The sequence below is a fragment of the Schistocerca piceifrons genome, chromosome 2, assembly GCF_021461385.2.
Source record: "Schistocerca piceifrons isolate TAMUIC-IGC-003096 chromosome 2, iqSchPice1.1, whole genome shotgun sequence".
Lineage (NCBI taxonomy): Eukaryota > Metazoa > Arthropoda > Insecta > Orthoptera > Acrididae > Schistocerca > Schistocerca piceifrons.
In genome coordinates this window covers 1,080,286,947-1,080,301,346 of record NC_060139.1, presented here as the reverse complement: position 1 = coordinate 1,080,301,346, position 14,400 = coordinate 1,080,286,947, and the positions used below count along the sequence as shown (strand labels likewise).

General features: G+C 40.7%; 1 protein-coding gene across 3 annotated transcripts in view; it reads left to right on the top strand.

Moving 5' to 3' along the window:
• The window catches only part of LOC124775103, a 227,946-nt gene that overhangs the window by 184,889 nt on the left and 28,657 nt on the right, over window positions 1-14,400 (top strand). For all 3 annotated transcript variants that reach the window (XM_047249926.1, XM_047249925.1, XM_047249927.1), the window contains exons 6-7: window positions 3,018-3,239; window positions 3,932-4,217. In XM_047249926.1, the coding sequence (XP_047105882.1) occupies window positions 3,018-3,239; window positions 3,932-4,217 (508 nt within the window). The remainder of the gene's footprint in view (window positions 1-3,017; window positions 3,240-3,931; window positions 4,218-14,400) is intronic.

Below are 14,400 nucleotides of genomic sequence, written 5' to 3'. Positions count from 1 at the left end.
AAAAGATGAATTTGTGCTACCTTGGCTACTGAAAGTTTATCAACACCTTTTCTCTCATTTGCTTCACCTGTGCTGCCTCTGCCAAATGTGCAACAGTCCTAGATATTGACTCTATTGACTCCCTCTCTGATGGACACATCCATACCTCTGTCCATATCAAACTCACTCAACCAACAGTACCTACATTTTTATAGCTGCCATCACTTACACCAAAAATTCACTCGCTTACAATCTGACCACCTGTGGACACCACATCTGCATTGGCAAAAATTCCCTTGCCCAACAAACTGAAAATATTGCTAAGGCCTTCACAGACAGGTACTATACTCCAAAATTAGTCTGCATATAAATTTCCTGCAATGTATCTTCACACCCCCTTTAATTGTCTGTGTACCGCCAAGGATCAGTTGCAAAGGAGCACCCCATCATCACTCTGTTTCATTCCAGACTAGAACAAATGGACCATATTGTTTAACTATTTACCAGTTGCTTAGAGATTAGGAATGTCCTACCTACAACCCTTCCCACTCCTTCCAAAGTGGTGTGGCTTTGCCCTCCCAACGTGTGTCCATATGCCACACTCACTCCCAGCCCCATGCTATATGGGTGATACAGTTCAATATTCCTGTGGAAGACCCATGTGAAAGATGTCCAGTTCACCAAATGAGCACATTCTGCTCCAGTCCTGTCAAAGGTTTATCTTATCCCATCAAGGGCCTGGCCATATATGAAAGCGGTGTTGTCACATACCAACTCTGGTGCAGTTTCTGTCCATCAGAATAAATTGCTTCTGTCAAATGTGACCAAGATAATAGTTGGCCACAGGCTGCTGAGCACAACATGCTAGGTTTCAGTTGCAGCATCACAACGTGTGCCATCTATGTCCTTTGCCCTAATGCCAGCTTCTCTGAACTATGAATAGGTACATGTCCTTCCAGAATATTCTGTCATGAATAATCCTCCTGCCCTGAATCTGTTAGCCTCCTGCCCCAGGACTCCCCCTCCCCCTCTCCCCCACCCATTGGTGTGTGTGTGTGTGTGTGTGTGTGTGTGTGTGTGTGTGTGTAGGGGGGGAGGGGGAGAGGGGCACTCACATTAAACATATTCCCTTTAGCGGAGATATTTAATTTTCTTTATTCACTTGAGGACTGGTTTCAGACTGGGATCCATTTTCAAATCATTGCAAGATAGTCAAAAATGGTACTTCCGAATATGCAGAAACATGTCAAAAAATGTGAAAAAAAAGTTACCATTCATTTGCACATTTGTAACATGTTTTTGCATTTTCGGAAATACCATTTTTAACTACGTTACAATGATATGAAAATGGGTCCCAGCCCAGAAATAGACAGAGTGAACTCGTTTTTTGCTGTACCGGTTAACAGAAGTTGCTGATCCACAGCTACTCCAGCTTGCTGGAAGTTCATAGACAATTAAGTTGTTTGAAAAAGACTTTCAGACGGAACATTTTTGGACTACACATCTGTTGTGGTCACAGTGCAGTTTCTTGATAGAACTAAAATTTTGCCTGAAAAATGAAGTCCACCCTAGTGGACATACAGTAGCACGAGACTGGAATATTTATAAGAAGAGATATGACACTAATAGTAATGGGATGATATCAAATCAGATAGCTCTCATTTAATTGTTGCTACAGTTCATGCAAACACTCAAAATTTCTTAACTGGTCTTGCTTCCCTTGGTTATTCTGTGGACTGAAACAGCCAATTTTCCACATTATGGTGATAAAATGTTGGAAAACTTGGATTTATAAACATATTGGAGTATTTGGACGAACACAATAGAGCCCTCCGTCATTTATGGTGGCAGCTTGTAAGCATGTAACTGCCACATTGGGTGAGTGTTTAATAGGAGAGACACACTGAATGTATGGGCATGACATTCCAGAGATATGGCACTACCTGTAATTGGTTTCTGTCTAGTCATCTCAAACCTCAGTTGGCACAGGTGCTGAATTTTACATCTGGATTACTGCTGGCACCTGCTATTCTTTGCAACATTCCATGCATCTTCAGTTGCATCTTTTAATTGATGGTACATCTCTGTCAAGTGTATATACACTGGTGGTTGTTTTTGTTGACGGAAGCTCTGAAACACACCATGGCCATTCTTACTTGTATATGTGCGTGCATGTGTGCACACAAACATGTTAGGTAACCAAGTGCATCCTTACTATGCTTTGCTGGTTCTTACTGTTTGCGTGGGTGTCACATGATTTTGTAGTGCGTGCATTAATGCATTAGTTGTCTTCAAATACAACAAAATGGTAGAGAAACATTATTTATAGTGTGGCTCTCACACCTCATGCGGACTGTCAGTAAATGCAATTTTGTGTGTAGATGGGCATTTGTATCTGTAGATCAGCACCACCCAGTAGTGTGAACATTGGAGACTGAGTTCTTACTACGCTAATAAACAGACACTTTTACCCTCCTGAAATTGTTATTTCTTGGATCGAGTTTTTGTATAACTGAATACTAGAAGAATTTTTATGTTACGCTAAATCCAGAGCCCACCATACTGTGTCTAGTATTTAACATCGTAAGAAAACATTTGTAACTCTATAGTATTCTGAAATTGGCTGAGAGAAACAAATACTGAATTGTGGAAATAAAAAACATTAATTTATTTTTTAGATATTTCAGAGGTTTGGTTTCTGCAGTCAAACTTGAACGGTACTTACCTGTCAAACTGGAAACAGAGGAGCATATAATTTGTCTATGATGATGTAGGTTTTAGTTCCTCAGCAAAATATGAATTGAGATGTGTGTTGTATCTGTGGTCTGTACAGTGAAAATCTTTAGAAATTAGTAAAGATAAATCAAAGTGGATCGCTTAGAGCTACAGTTAACATTTAAGGCTTTTCAGATTGAAAGAGAATTTTCTGAAAACTTGAAACATTTGTCACCATTCAACTTTTATCAATAGTTACATATAAATAAATTTGATGTTACTCTACCATCTGCCATAATCCATATTTGTTTTATGTTTTACAGAAATGGTATTCTGATATACTGGACCTTTTGAGGGACATTGTGGACTTCTCAATGTTCTTGGAACTGCATTTCCTATTTACATCACTTTCAACTATCCTGCTTTTTACATGGTTTATCGTCCCGTACTTCTATTTGGCTGATTACATGATGCTCTATGGATACACTGAAAATGAAGCATCACTTCTGCTCAGTATTATTGGCCTCACTAACTGCATTGGAATGGTACGTCACTTGAAAGTAAAATAAATGTGTTTATGGTAAGAAAAGTTCTATCAACATGTAAATAATTTAGGAGTAAAGGAGGCAACTCAACTCATTGAACAATAGAAGTGTGGAAACATCAACAACCACATAAAAAGAATGAATTGGCTACCCTTTGAACTCTAGGTGCCATTAAAAGGAAAACCGCCTGTTCAGCTCCTGTCAGCAACTCAGTGCTTCTACCATAGGATATGTTGTCGCTTTTACACCTAAATTATTTAAATATATTTGTAAATTTCATAGAGCTTTGCATACCAGTTGACTGAGAGTTTTGGGCTGTGAGTGGACAAGTCATTGTAGCTCAAAGAGTGGAATGTCCAGTTGTCTGTCTGCCTCCTCCCCATATCTTCCTCCCTGTCTCCCTCCTGCCCCTTCACTCCCATCTCCCCTTCCCCTATGAATATCCACTTTGAATTAAAGTATGATAATGGCTAAATAATGTGGTTCTGAAGTAGCTAGAGTAAGTTTGTTGATTTCCAGAATTGATTATTGTTTTGTGGAAGTAATTTACTGAAATGGGTCGAAAGCATTTTGAATGGAAATTACCTACTATAAGTGCTGTCTGTTAAAACTTTTAAAATTAGGAGTAGAAGTTTTGTTACTGTTAATGTGGCCTTCTGTACATAAATTTCTCTGATGCTTGCCTTTTTCAGATTGCTCTTGGATGGGCTGGTGACAAACCCTGGGTGAATGTAACCAAGTCATATGCTTTGTGCTTAGTGATGTGTGGTGTGGCAACTGGATTAATGCCACTAGTCATTACTTCATACTGGATGTTGGCATTACTTTCAGCTCTATTTGGTTTATTTTTTGCATCTTCATTTTCATTTACTCCAGCCATTTTAGTGCAGCTAATACCTCTTGATCGTTTCACAACGGCGTATGGACTGATGCTGCTTTGTGAAGGAATTGGAAATCTTCTTGGCCCACCATTAGGAGGTAAGTGTAAAAGCACAGTCTGTAGGGTTGCTGCAGTCATTTGACAGTGTCCATAAAGTTCTGTGATTTATCCTAAACTTAATTATGTAATAAGTTTACTTAAAGTATACTTAGTCAGTCACTGCGCTTTGTGGTTTAAAGTGAAGCTCACTTTTGTACCATTTCAATTTTTTGGACACATTTATTTAGCCTACTTTGTTCAATATTAATTTTATATGAATGTGAAGTCTTTTCCAGTATTTCATATTTTGCTTACCTATCTGCCCATTGTAATAAAAAGGAAAGACTATCACATTTTTGTGCAGAAAGAAAGAAAAATCACAATTAAAGTTAACATAATAAGGAGGCTGATGCACAGAAAAATTTGACACCTTTCTAAAGTTAATGATTTTTTTCCCTAGGGAACTCTTAGATTGTTCAGAAGTTCTAACACAAATCAGTTCACTTTATTGCTACTCTACAGTGAATGGAGAGCTGCTGTCAATGGACAAAACATTTATGTTAATACATACTTATCATAATGGCAGTCAAGTTAAGAAACTTCTCAGTAGAAGTCAAGAGTGAAATGGTGAAATAAATGATCTAGATGAAGTGAATACCAGAATGAATTAGGGGGTAGTGATTTTCTCCAAAAATGTTGACTTGCGTAGTAAATGCAGTGAAGTGCTGGCACACCGGTGAAAGTTGCATGAAATAGTGATAATATTGACATACTAAACAAATTTCCATGTTTTGCATGTGGTTCTTAGTTGCAAAAAATTGGACAAAATGCTGACCATTGTGTGTGGAATGATTGAAGAAATGAATGTAAAGGCATTGCTTACAGTTTTGCGGTTGACTGTGAATGTGATTGTCACTCCAAAACTTATTCATATTCACACAGATATGTTACATAGAATTATTGTTTTGGCAAATGAATTGCAGAAGAAACACTGACTTGATAGAACCTGTGCAAAGCAATTTGTCTGTTGCACTTTGGTAGATAAGGAAATAATATGAAAATAAAAGGAAAGTTAAGTATGTACTTATCACTAAGACAAATAGGTAATGTTATCTGGGTGCCAGGTAGAGACATTTGTAGTGTTGAGTATATATTATGATGCTGATGGCAAGCAACACACACCACAGTGTCTATGTAATGACTCATAGACAGAGTAGCTGCAGCATACATGAGAAGAATGGATATTCTTAACAGAGCTGATCATTTAGTCAGTCATATCACTGAAATAGTGGAGTTTTTTTGTTGCATGCTATGCAAAGAGTACCAAAAGACAAGGAAGTTAATAACCACACCTCCAATACAGAAAGAGAAAAAAAAATTTAGAACCTTGTTTCTCAGATTTAAAGCTACACGCTGAAAAGAACTGACAGTGTACAATGTACAGATACTGAAGCAAGACTGTGAATCAGCAAGCAGCACTTCATTACTGCTTCTGACAACAAGATCAAACATTGTATGGGATGCTGTGATGCGAAGATTAGAGGAACATTCAAACATTTTCTGAAAGATGCACTCATGAAATAGAGGATTTTGTATTTTTGACTGTTTTAAAATGTTGTACATGCAATAAAACAATGGAAAACCCAGACTGGAATATCAACAATATTATGAAAAGGGTAGAATGCTACTCACTGTAAAGATAACACTTCTGAGTTGCAGACAGGCAAAATAGAAAGATGGTTACATATAAGTTTTCAGCCAAATCCTTCTTCAGAAAAGAGGAAATACACACACACACACTGACACAAGCAAGCCCACCTCACACACACATAGTGCTACTCCCTGCCAGATTGAAACAGAAATGCATTGAACGGCAGCAACAATCCAGAGAAGGGTTGTTCAGGGAAAGGAGAAGAACAGCAGATTGAGGAACAAGAATCAGTGCTGCCTGGTGAAGCATGTGGGGATTAAGGGTGACAGGATAGTGCTGACAAGCACAGTGCCAGGAGGCTGTGGGTAATGGAGAGGAGGTGGAAGAACGGGGAGCAGAAAGGAGATGAGCAGAATAGAAAAAGACACAGGTGGATGTACTGGCAGAGAGCAGCGGACAATGAGGGTGATGGGAGGTGAATGGTAAGAAGGTAACAGGACAAAGGGAGGCAAGAATGGTTGGATGCAGGATGTGAGGAAGTAGGTTATCATAGGTTGAGGCCAGGTGGATTTTGGGAGTGGAGAATGTATTGCAACAGTAACTCCTATCTGTGCAGTTCAGAAAAGCTGCTGGTGTAGAGGAGGATCCAGATGACTCAGATTGTGAAGTAGCCATTGAAAAAATGTATGAGCAGCTGCATGATGTGCCAAAGGGTGGTGCACATTGCTCTTGGCGACTGTTTGATGGTGGGCATTCAGTCTTGTGTGCAGCTGGTGGGGAGTCATACCAACATAAAAGGCTGAACAATGATTGCAGCAGAACTGGAGTATACCATGGCTGCTTTCACAGGTGGCCCAACCTCTGGTGATATTGGATAACCTTGTGACAGGACTAGAGTAGAAAGTGTTGGATGGAGGGATTGGGCAGGTCTTGCTGCTGGGTCTTTGGTGGGGAGATGATCCCTGTGACAAGGGGTTGGGATATGGAGTGGTATGGGGATAGACTAGGACTTTGTGGAGGTTGGGTGGGCAATGGATCACCGCTTTAGGAGGGGTGGGAAGAATCCTGTATAGGATGTTTCTAATTTCAGCTGTTGAAATGCAAATACTGTTGGTGGTTGTTGGGTTAAATGTTGAGACAGGTGTGGATGGAGCCATTGGAGAGGTGGTGATAAATGTCTAGGAAGATGGCACACTGGGTTTAGAAGGCCCATTGGAGAGGTGGTGATAAATGTCTAGGAAGATGGCACACTGGGTCGAGAAGGCCCAAGTGAAGAGGTTGGAAACAAGGTGCTAAGGTTGTGAAAGGATGAGGACAGGGTGTCCTGGCCATGGGCCCAGATCCTGAAGATATTGTCAATGAACCCAAACCAGACCAGGGTTTTGGGTTTTGGGAGGCTAGCGAGGTTTCCTCTCAGGTTGGCATACGAGGGCGGCATGTTTGTGCACATGGCTGTGCCGCAGATTTGTTTGTATGCGTTTCCTACAAAGGAATAGTTGGGGTGTATCAGGGTATATTTAATAAGGTGTGTCAGGAATGAAGGTAGTGGGTTTGGAGTCCGAAGGACATCGAGAGAAGTAGTGTTCCATGGTGCAAGACCATGAGCATGAGGGATGTTGGTGTAAGATGGTGTAAGGGGAAGTAGCGTCGACAGTAATGAGCAGGGATATAGGAGGTAAAAGTTGTGGAGTTGGAGGAGCCAGTGGCGGAAATGGTTGGTATCATTGATGTGGGATGCTAGGTTTTTCCAACAGTAGGTTGGAGATGGTGTTCAATTAGGACTGTAATTATTTCAATGTTAGAACAATAACCAGCTGCAATGGGATGCCCAGTGTAGTTAGCTTGTGGATTTTGGGAGCATGTAGAAGGTGGGTGTGCAGAGTGTCATAGGAGTGAGGAGGGAAATGTATTCAGGGAGGGGGTTCTTTGAAGTACTTAAGGCTTTTAAGCAGGGATTGGAGGTTAAGTTTGACTTATGGTAAGGGGTCACTCTGGCAGAGTTTTTAGGTCGAGGTGTCAGACAATTGGTGGAGGCCTTCCACCAATTAGTCACTGCAGTTCATAATGACAGTTGTGGAACCTTTGTCTGCAGCTAGGATAAGGTCGGGATCTGTTTTGAGGTTGTGTATGATTGTCTTTTCTTCTGCTGGGTGGTTGATGTACTAAGGAATGGACATGGAGAATGATCATGAGGCCAAGTTGGAGTTAAGAAATTCCTAGAAAGTTACCAGGGGGTGGTTGGGGGAGAAGAGAGGGGTGGGGGGGGGAGAGGGACGATAATAGCTGGATGGTGGTGTGGAGTGGGAGAGGCAGGGTTCAATGTTGGAATTAAGTTGGCTTTGGTTGGAAGGATTGATGGCAAATAAGTTTAGTTTGGAGGAGTCAGGAGAAGGAGAGTAGGTCTTTTAAGTCCAATGTTGTTAAATTTGGGTGAAGGGGTGAAGGTGAGGCCTTTGGACACAACTGAAACTTCTCTGAGACTGTGGATTTTGGTAGAAAGGTTAACAACAGTGTTTAGGCTCTGAATTTATTGGAACGTTGGAAGGAAATTTAGGGGGATGTGGCAAGGCGACGTCATCTAGGCATCTCCTCCACGTCCACCCCTCCCATCTGACCACCATCTGGTTACCTTCCAGTAATTCCTTAATTACAATTTGGCCTCATCATCCTTCCCCAGGTCTCTTTCTAAGAACACTAACCTTTCAACAGACACAAGGACAACTGTACACAACCTCAAAACAGATCCTGACCTTATCATCCTAGCTGCAGATAAAGGTTCCACCACTGTCGTTACGAATCGTACTGACCAACTGATGGAAGACCTGTGCTAATTGTCTGACAGCTCCACCTATAAACACTACCCCCTTCCCAGAATCTCTTTCCTGAACTCATTTTCCTCCTCAGTCCTCTGACACATCAGATACCCACCTTATACATGCTCCCCAAAATCCACAAACAGACTGCCGTGGATGCCCCATTGTAGCTGGATGTAGTGCTATCACTGAAAGAATTTTGGTCCTCATTGATCAATACTGCCAACCTATTGCCCAAAACAGAACCTCCCACATCAAAGATACCAACCAACTCCCCACTATCCCCACCTCTTTACTTCCTGGATACATACCTGTCACTGTTGATGCCACTTCCCGATACACCAACATTGCACTTGTCCATGGTCTTGATGCTATTCAACACCACTTCTCCCAATGTCCTTCAGACTCCAAACACACTACCTGATTCCTCATATGTCGTACTATTTCTTAACATTCTACTACTGCTCTATGAAAAGAAGGTATACAAAGAAATTAGCAGCACAGCCATGGGCACCCGCATTACACCCTCCTGTGCCTACCTGTTTGTGGGCTATTTAGAGGAAGATCCTGGTGCAAGACCTGCCCAATCCACACACATAGTGCTTCATGTGGGCCACCTATGAAAGCAGCTATGGTATACACTAGCTCTGCTGCAATCATTGTTCAGCTTTTTATACTGGTATGACTACGAAATAGTTGTCCAGGCAAAGTCAGGACACGTGGGGACCAAGGAGCAGTCGTTATTGTAATTGTAAACTGTCAAAGCTGCATTGGTAAAGTATCGGAACTTAAGCGCTGATAGAAAGCACCGAAGCTGAAATCATTATAGGTACGGAAAGCTGGCTGAAGCCAGAGATAAATTCTGCCGAAATTTTTACAAAGACACAGACGGTATTTAGAAAGGATAGATTGCATGCAACCGGTGGTGGCCTGTTTGTCACTGTTAGTAGTAGTTTATCCTGTAGTGAATAGAAGTGGATAGTTCCCGTGAATTATTATGGGTGGAGGTTATACTCAACAACCGAGCTAGGTAAATAATTGCCACCTTTTACTGACCTCCCGACTCAGCAACGTTAGTGGCAGAACAACTGAGAGAAAATCTGGAATACATTTCACATAAATTTCCTCAGCATGTTATAGTCTTTGGTGGAGATTTCAATTTACCAGATATAGACTGGGACACTCAGATGTTTAGGACGTGTGGTAGGGACAGAGCATCGAGTGACATTATACTGAGTGCACTATCCGAAAATTACCTCGAGCAATTAAACAGAGAACAGACTTATGGAGATAACGTCTTGGACCTGCTGATAACAAACAGACCCGAACTTTTCGACTCTGTAAGCGCAGAACAGGGACTCGGTGATCATAAGGCTGTTGCAGCATCCCTGAATATGGAAGTAAATAGGAATATAAAAAAAAGGGAGGGAGGTTTATCTGTTTAGCAAAAGCAATAGAAGGCAGATTTCAGACTACCTAACAGATCAAAATGAAAATTTCTCTTCCGACACTGACAGTGTTGAGTGTTTCTGGAAAAAGTTCAAGGCAATCGTAAAATCCGTTTTAGACAGCTACATGCCAAGTAAAACTGTGAGGGACGGGAAAAACCCACCGTGATTCAACAACAAAGTTAGGAAACAACTGTGAAAGCAAAGAGAGCTTCACTGCAAGTTTAAACACAGCCAAAATCCCTCAGACACACAGAAAATAAACGATGTCAAAGTTAGTGTAAGGGGGGCTATGCATGAAGCGTCAGTGAATTCAAGAGTAAAATTCTATGTACCAACTTGACAGAAAATCCTAGGGAGTTCTGGTCTTATGTTAAATCAGTAAGTGGATTGAAACAGCATATCCAGATACTCTGGGATGATGATGGCATTGAAACAGAGGATGACACGCGTAAATCTGAAATACTGAACACCTTTTTCCAAAGCTGTTTGACAGAGGAAGACTGCATAGCAGTTCCTTCTCTAAATCACCGGACGAACGAAAAAGTGGCAGACATCAAAATAAGTGTCCAAGGAATAGAAAAGCAACTGAAATCACTCAACAGAGGAAAGTCCACTGAACCTGACGGGATACCAATTTGATTTTACACAGAGTACGCAAAAGACCTTGCCCCCCTTCTAACAGCCGTGTACCTCAAGTCTCTAGAGGAACTGAAGGTTCCAAATGATTGGAAAAGAGCACAGGTAGTCCCAGTTTTCAAGAAGGGCCATCGAGCAGATGCGCAAAACTATAGGCCTATATCTCTGACATCAACCTGTTGTAGACTTTTAGAACATGTTTTTTGGTCGCGCATCATGTCATTTCTGGAAACCCAGAATCTACTCTGTAGGAATTAACATGGATTCTGGAAACAGCGATCGTGTGAGACCCAACTCACTTTATTTGTTCATGAGACCCAGAAAATATTAGATACAAGCTCTCGGGTGGATGCCATTTTCCTAGACTTCTGGAAGGTGTTTGATACAGTCCGCACTGTCGCCTGATAAACAGAGTAAGAGCCTATGGAATATCAGACCAGCTGTGTGGCTGGATTGAAGAGTTTTTAGCAAACAGAACACAGCATGTTGTTCTCAATGGAGAGATATCTAGAGACATTAAAGTAATCTCTGGCGTACCACAGGGGAGTGTTGTGGGACCAAAAAATGAACTAGTAGATAGTGTTGGAAGTTCCATGCGGCTTTTCACGGATGATGCTGTAGTATACAGAGAAGTTGCAGCATTAGAAAATTGCAGCGAAATGCAGGAAGATCTGCAGCGGATAGGCACTTGGTGCAGGGAGTGGCAACTGTCCCTTAACATAGACAAATGTAATGTATTGCGAATACGTAGAAAGAAGGATCCTTTATTGTATGATTATATGATAGCGGAACATACATTGGTAGCAGTTACTTCTGTAAAATATTTGGGAGTATGCGTACGGAACGATTTGAAGTGGGATGATCGTATAAAATTAGTTGTTGGTAAGGTGGGTGCCAGGTTGAGATTCATTGGGAGAGTCCTTACAAAATGTTGTCGATCAACAAAGGAGGTGGCTTACAAAACACTCATTCGACTTATACTTGAGCATTGCTCATCAGTGTGGGAATTGTACCAGGTCGGGTTGACAGAGAAGATAGAGAATATCCAAAGAAGAGCGGCGTGTTTCATCACAGGGTTATTTGGTAAGCGTGATAGCGTTACAGAGATGTTAAGCAAACTGAAGTGGCAGACTGCAAGAGAGGCGCTCTGCATCACAGTGTAGCTTGCTGTCCAGGTTTCGAGATGGTGCGTTTCTGGATGAGGTATCGAATATATTGCTTCCCCCTACTTATACTTCCCGAGAAGATCACGAATGTAAAATTAGAGAGATTCGAGCATGCACGGAGGCTTTCTGGCAGTCGTTCTTCCCGCGAACCATACGCGGCTGGAACAGGAAAGGGAGGTAATGAGAGTGGCACGTAAAGTGCCCTCCGCCACACATAGTTGGATGACTTCCGGAGTATAAATGTAGATGTAGATGTCATCATAGTGACTACGGTTATGAAAGTTACTAAATCTGCCAAGAGGGCTAGGAGAGTGTTTCTAGTAGAAAGAGCAGAGAAGCAGTTGTTAGCATCTCACTTAGACAGTGAACTTCAGTTATTCAGTTCCAGAATGATGGCCATTGAGGAATTATGGATTAAGTTTCAACAGATTGTAAATTGTGCTCTGGACAAGTATATGCCTAGTAAGTGGATAAAGGATGGAAAGGACCCACCGTGGTTTAATAACGAAATTCGGAAAATGGTGAGGAAGCAATGGCTGCCACAATCTCTGTTCAGAAGAGAATGAGCAAATAACGACAGACAAAGATTAGCAGATATTCATGTGTCTGTGAAAAGATCTATGCACAAAGCATACAACAGCTGCCAGTGTCATACGTTGGCTAAAGATCTGGCAGATAACCTAAACAATTCTTATCGTATGTAAAGTCAGTAAACGGATGTAAGGCTTCCATCCAGTCACTCGTTGCCCAGTCAGGTTTAGCAATAAAAGATAGTGAAAGGAAGGCTGAAGTTTTAAATTCCACATTTAAGAAATCATTCGTGCAAGAGAATTGTTCAAACATAGTCATTGACAATCACGCAGAGTCCCTTATGAATGACATAGTAATAAGTAGAGACTGGATTATTTGCATCATGAAAACCTTAAAATATGCATGAAAAGTGTTGAAATATGCAAGATCAAATAGAAAAAAACGTGGTAGTTAGTCCGTGCATTTTATCTGACAAAGCCGAACCTGTGCATATCAGTTACGAGGAAGAGCGCTGGCCATGCGAAAAATCGATACATTTAAAACGCTGTTATCATGTTCTTAATACTTTCTGTTAGAGGTTAGGAATGGAGCTTTTCTGGGATTATTTTCTAAATTGCAAAATGAGGATGCATACCGTGTTTCAAGAATCGTTCTTTCTTTGCTACTGTCAGAAACAAGCAGGAGCGATGCGAGTGAGTCGCAGCTTAAAAAAAAATATGTACAGGACCAACTTCAAGATACATTGCACGCAGAGGGACATGCTCAAAAAATTTATTTAGAAAACAGCATACAGTCATGAATTTTTTCGAACAGCATTAACTTTTAATTAATACTATAGGCCCAAAGCATCATTTACAATTTATTTTACATTTTTCTGCTATTGTAAACATAAACTACCAAGTACTATTCCAAATGTTCGGTAGTAAGATTGTGTCTTCGATCACTCAAAACATTTTTATAAGCAGAAAAGAAAAATTCTAAATCAGCTGAGGTACCTGGGTGGTATTTGAATTAGAGTTCTATGTTGGCACTTATTGTTTCTGGTTAAAGTTCACCTGTCCCATTGATAAAACTGTCAATTTGGCAGAAGGATTGAAAGCCTGGGTTATGGTTTAAAATGTTTTCAAACTTTCAATTTTTCTTGGGAATATCTCTGGCAATGAGGAATTCACTGGAATAATTTTATTCATTAACTGAAAAGATTCGTTCTACGCCAAACCTAGGGTTTCAATCTTTTTAATACTTGCAGGTATATTGAAAAAAATGAATACTAATCACAGCAATGTCTTTTTTTAATACCGGAATCACCAAAAGCTTCCTTGCACTTGCACTATTGCCTCTGCACTATTGAAGTCGTTTACTACCCCTGTTAATGGCCTCGGAATGTTCTTTGTAAAACACAACTTTGACCCACATACCCCAACGAGTTACCACTGGTTCTGGAGGTAAAGGCACATTTGGTAGTTTTTCTTTGTAGGTCTTGATGCGAGCAGGAGCCTTTAGAAACACTTTCTTTGTGGATGAAATCAGTTTATTTACATTCACAAACATGAGACCTACTTCTTCAGCAAGGTGATGTAATCCATGAGCAAAGCACATCACATGAATCAAATTGGGATAAAATGCTCAGAGGGTTTTTCCTACTTTGGTCATATAGGGAGCAACATCTGAAATAAACACAAACACCCTTTCATCTGCAGAAGATTCTGGAAATATTTTCTACCTTCATTCACAAATCTGGCAATCGTAGAATGATTCATTTCAAGTTCTTTGCAGGCTGCTAAATAGGAAGAAGAAGGCCTTTTAAAGCACCAACAATTGAATTTGCAATGTAACAGCCACATGTGTTTGTAGTTTCGTCAACTGAAATCCAGATAATGCTGTCCTTGAGTTCATTGCGTATTTCTTCTACAGCTTTTGCGTAAATTGTCGGTATGTAATTTTTATGCAATGTTGATTCATCTGGTACATTTTGATTTAAGCAATATTTGCGC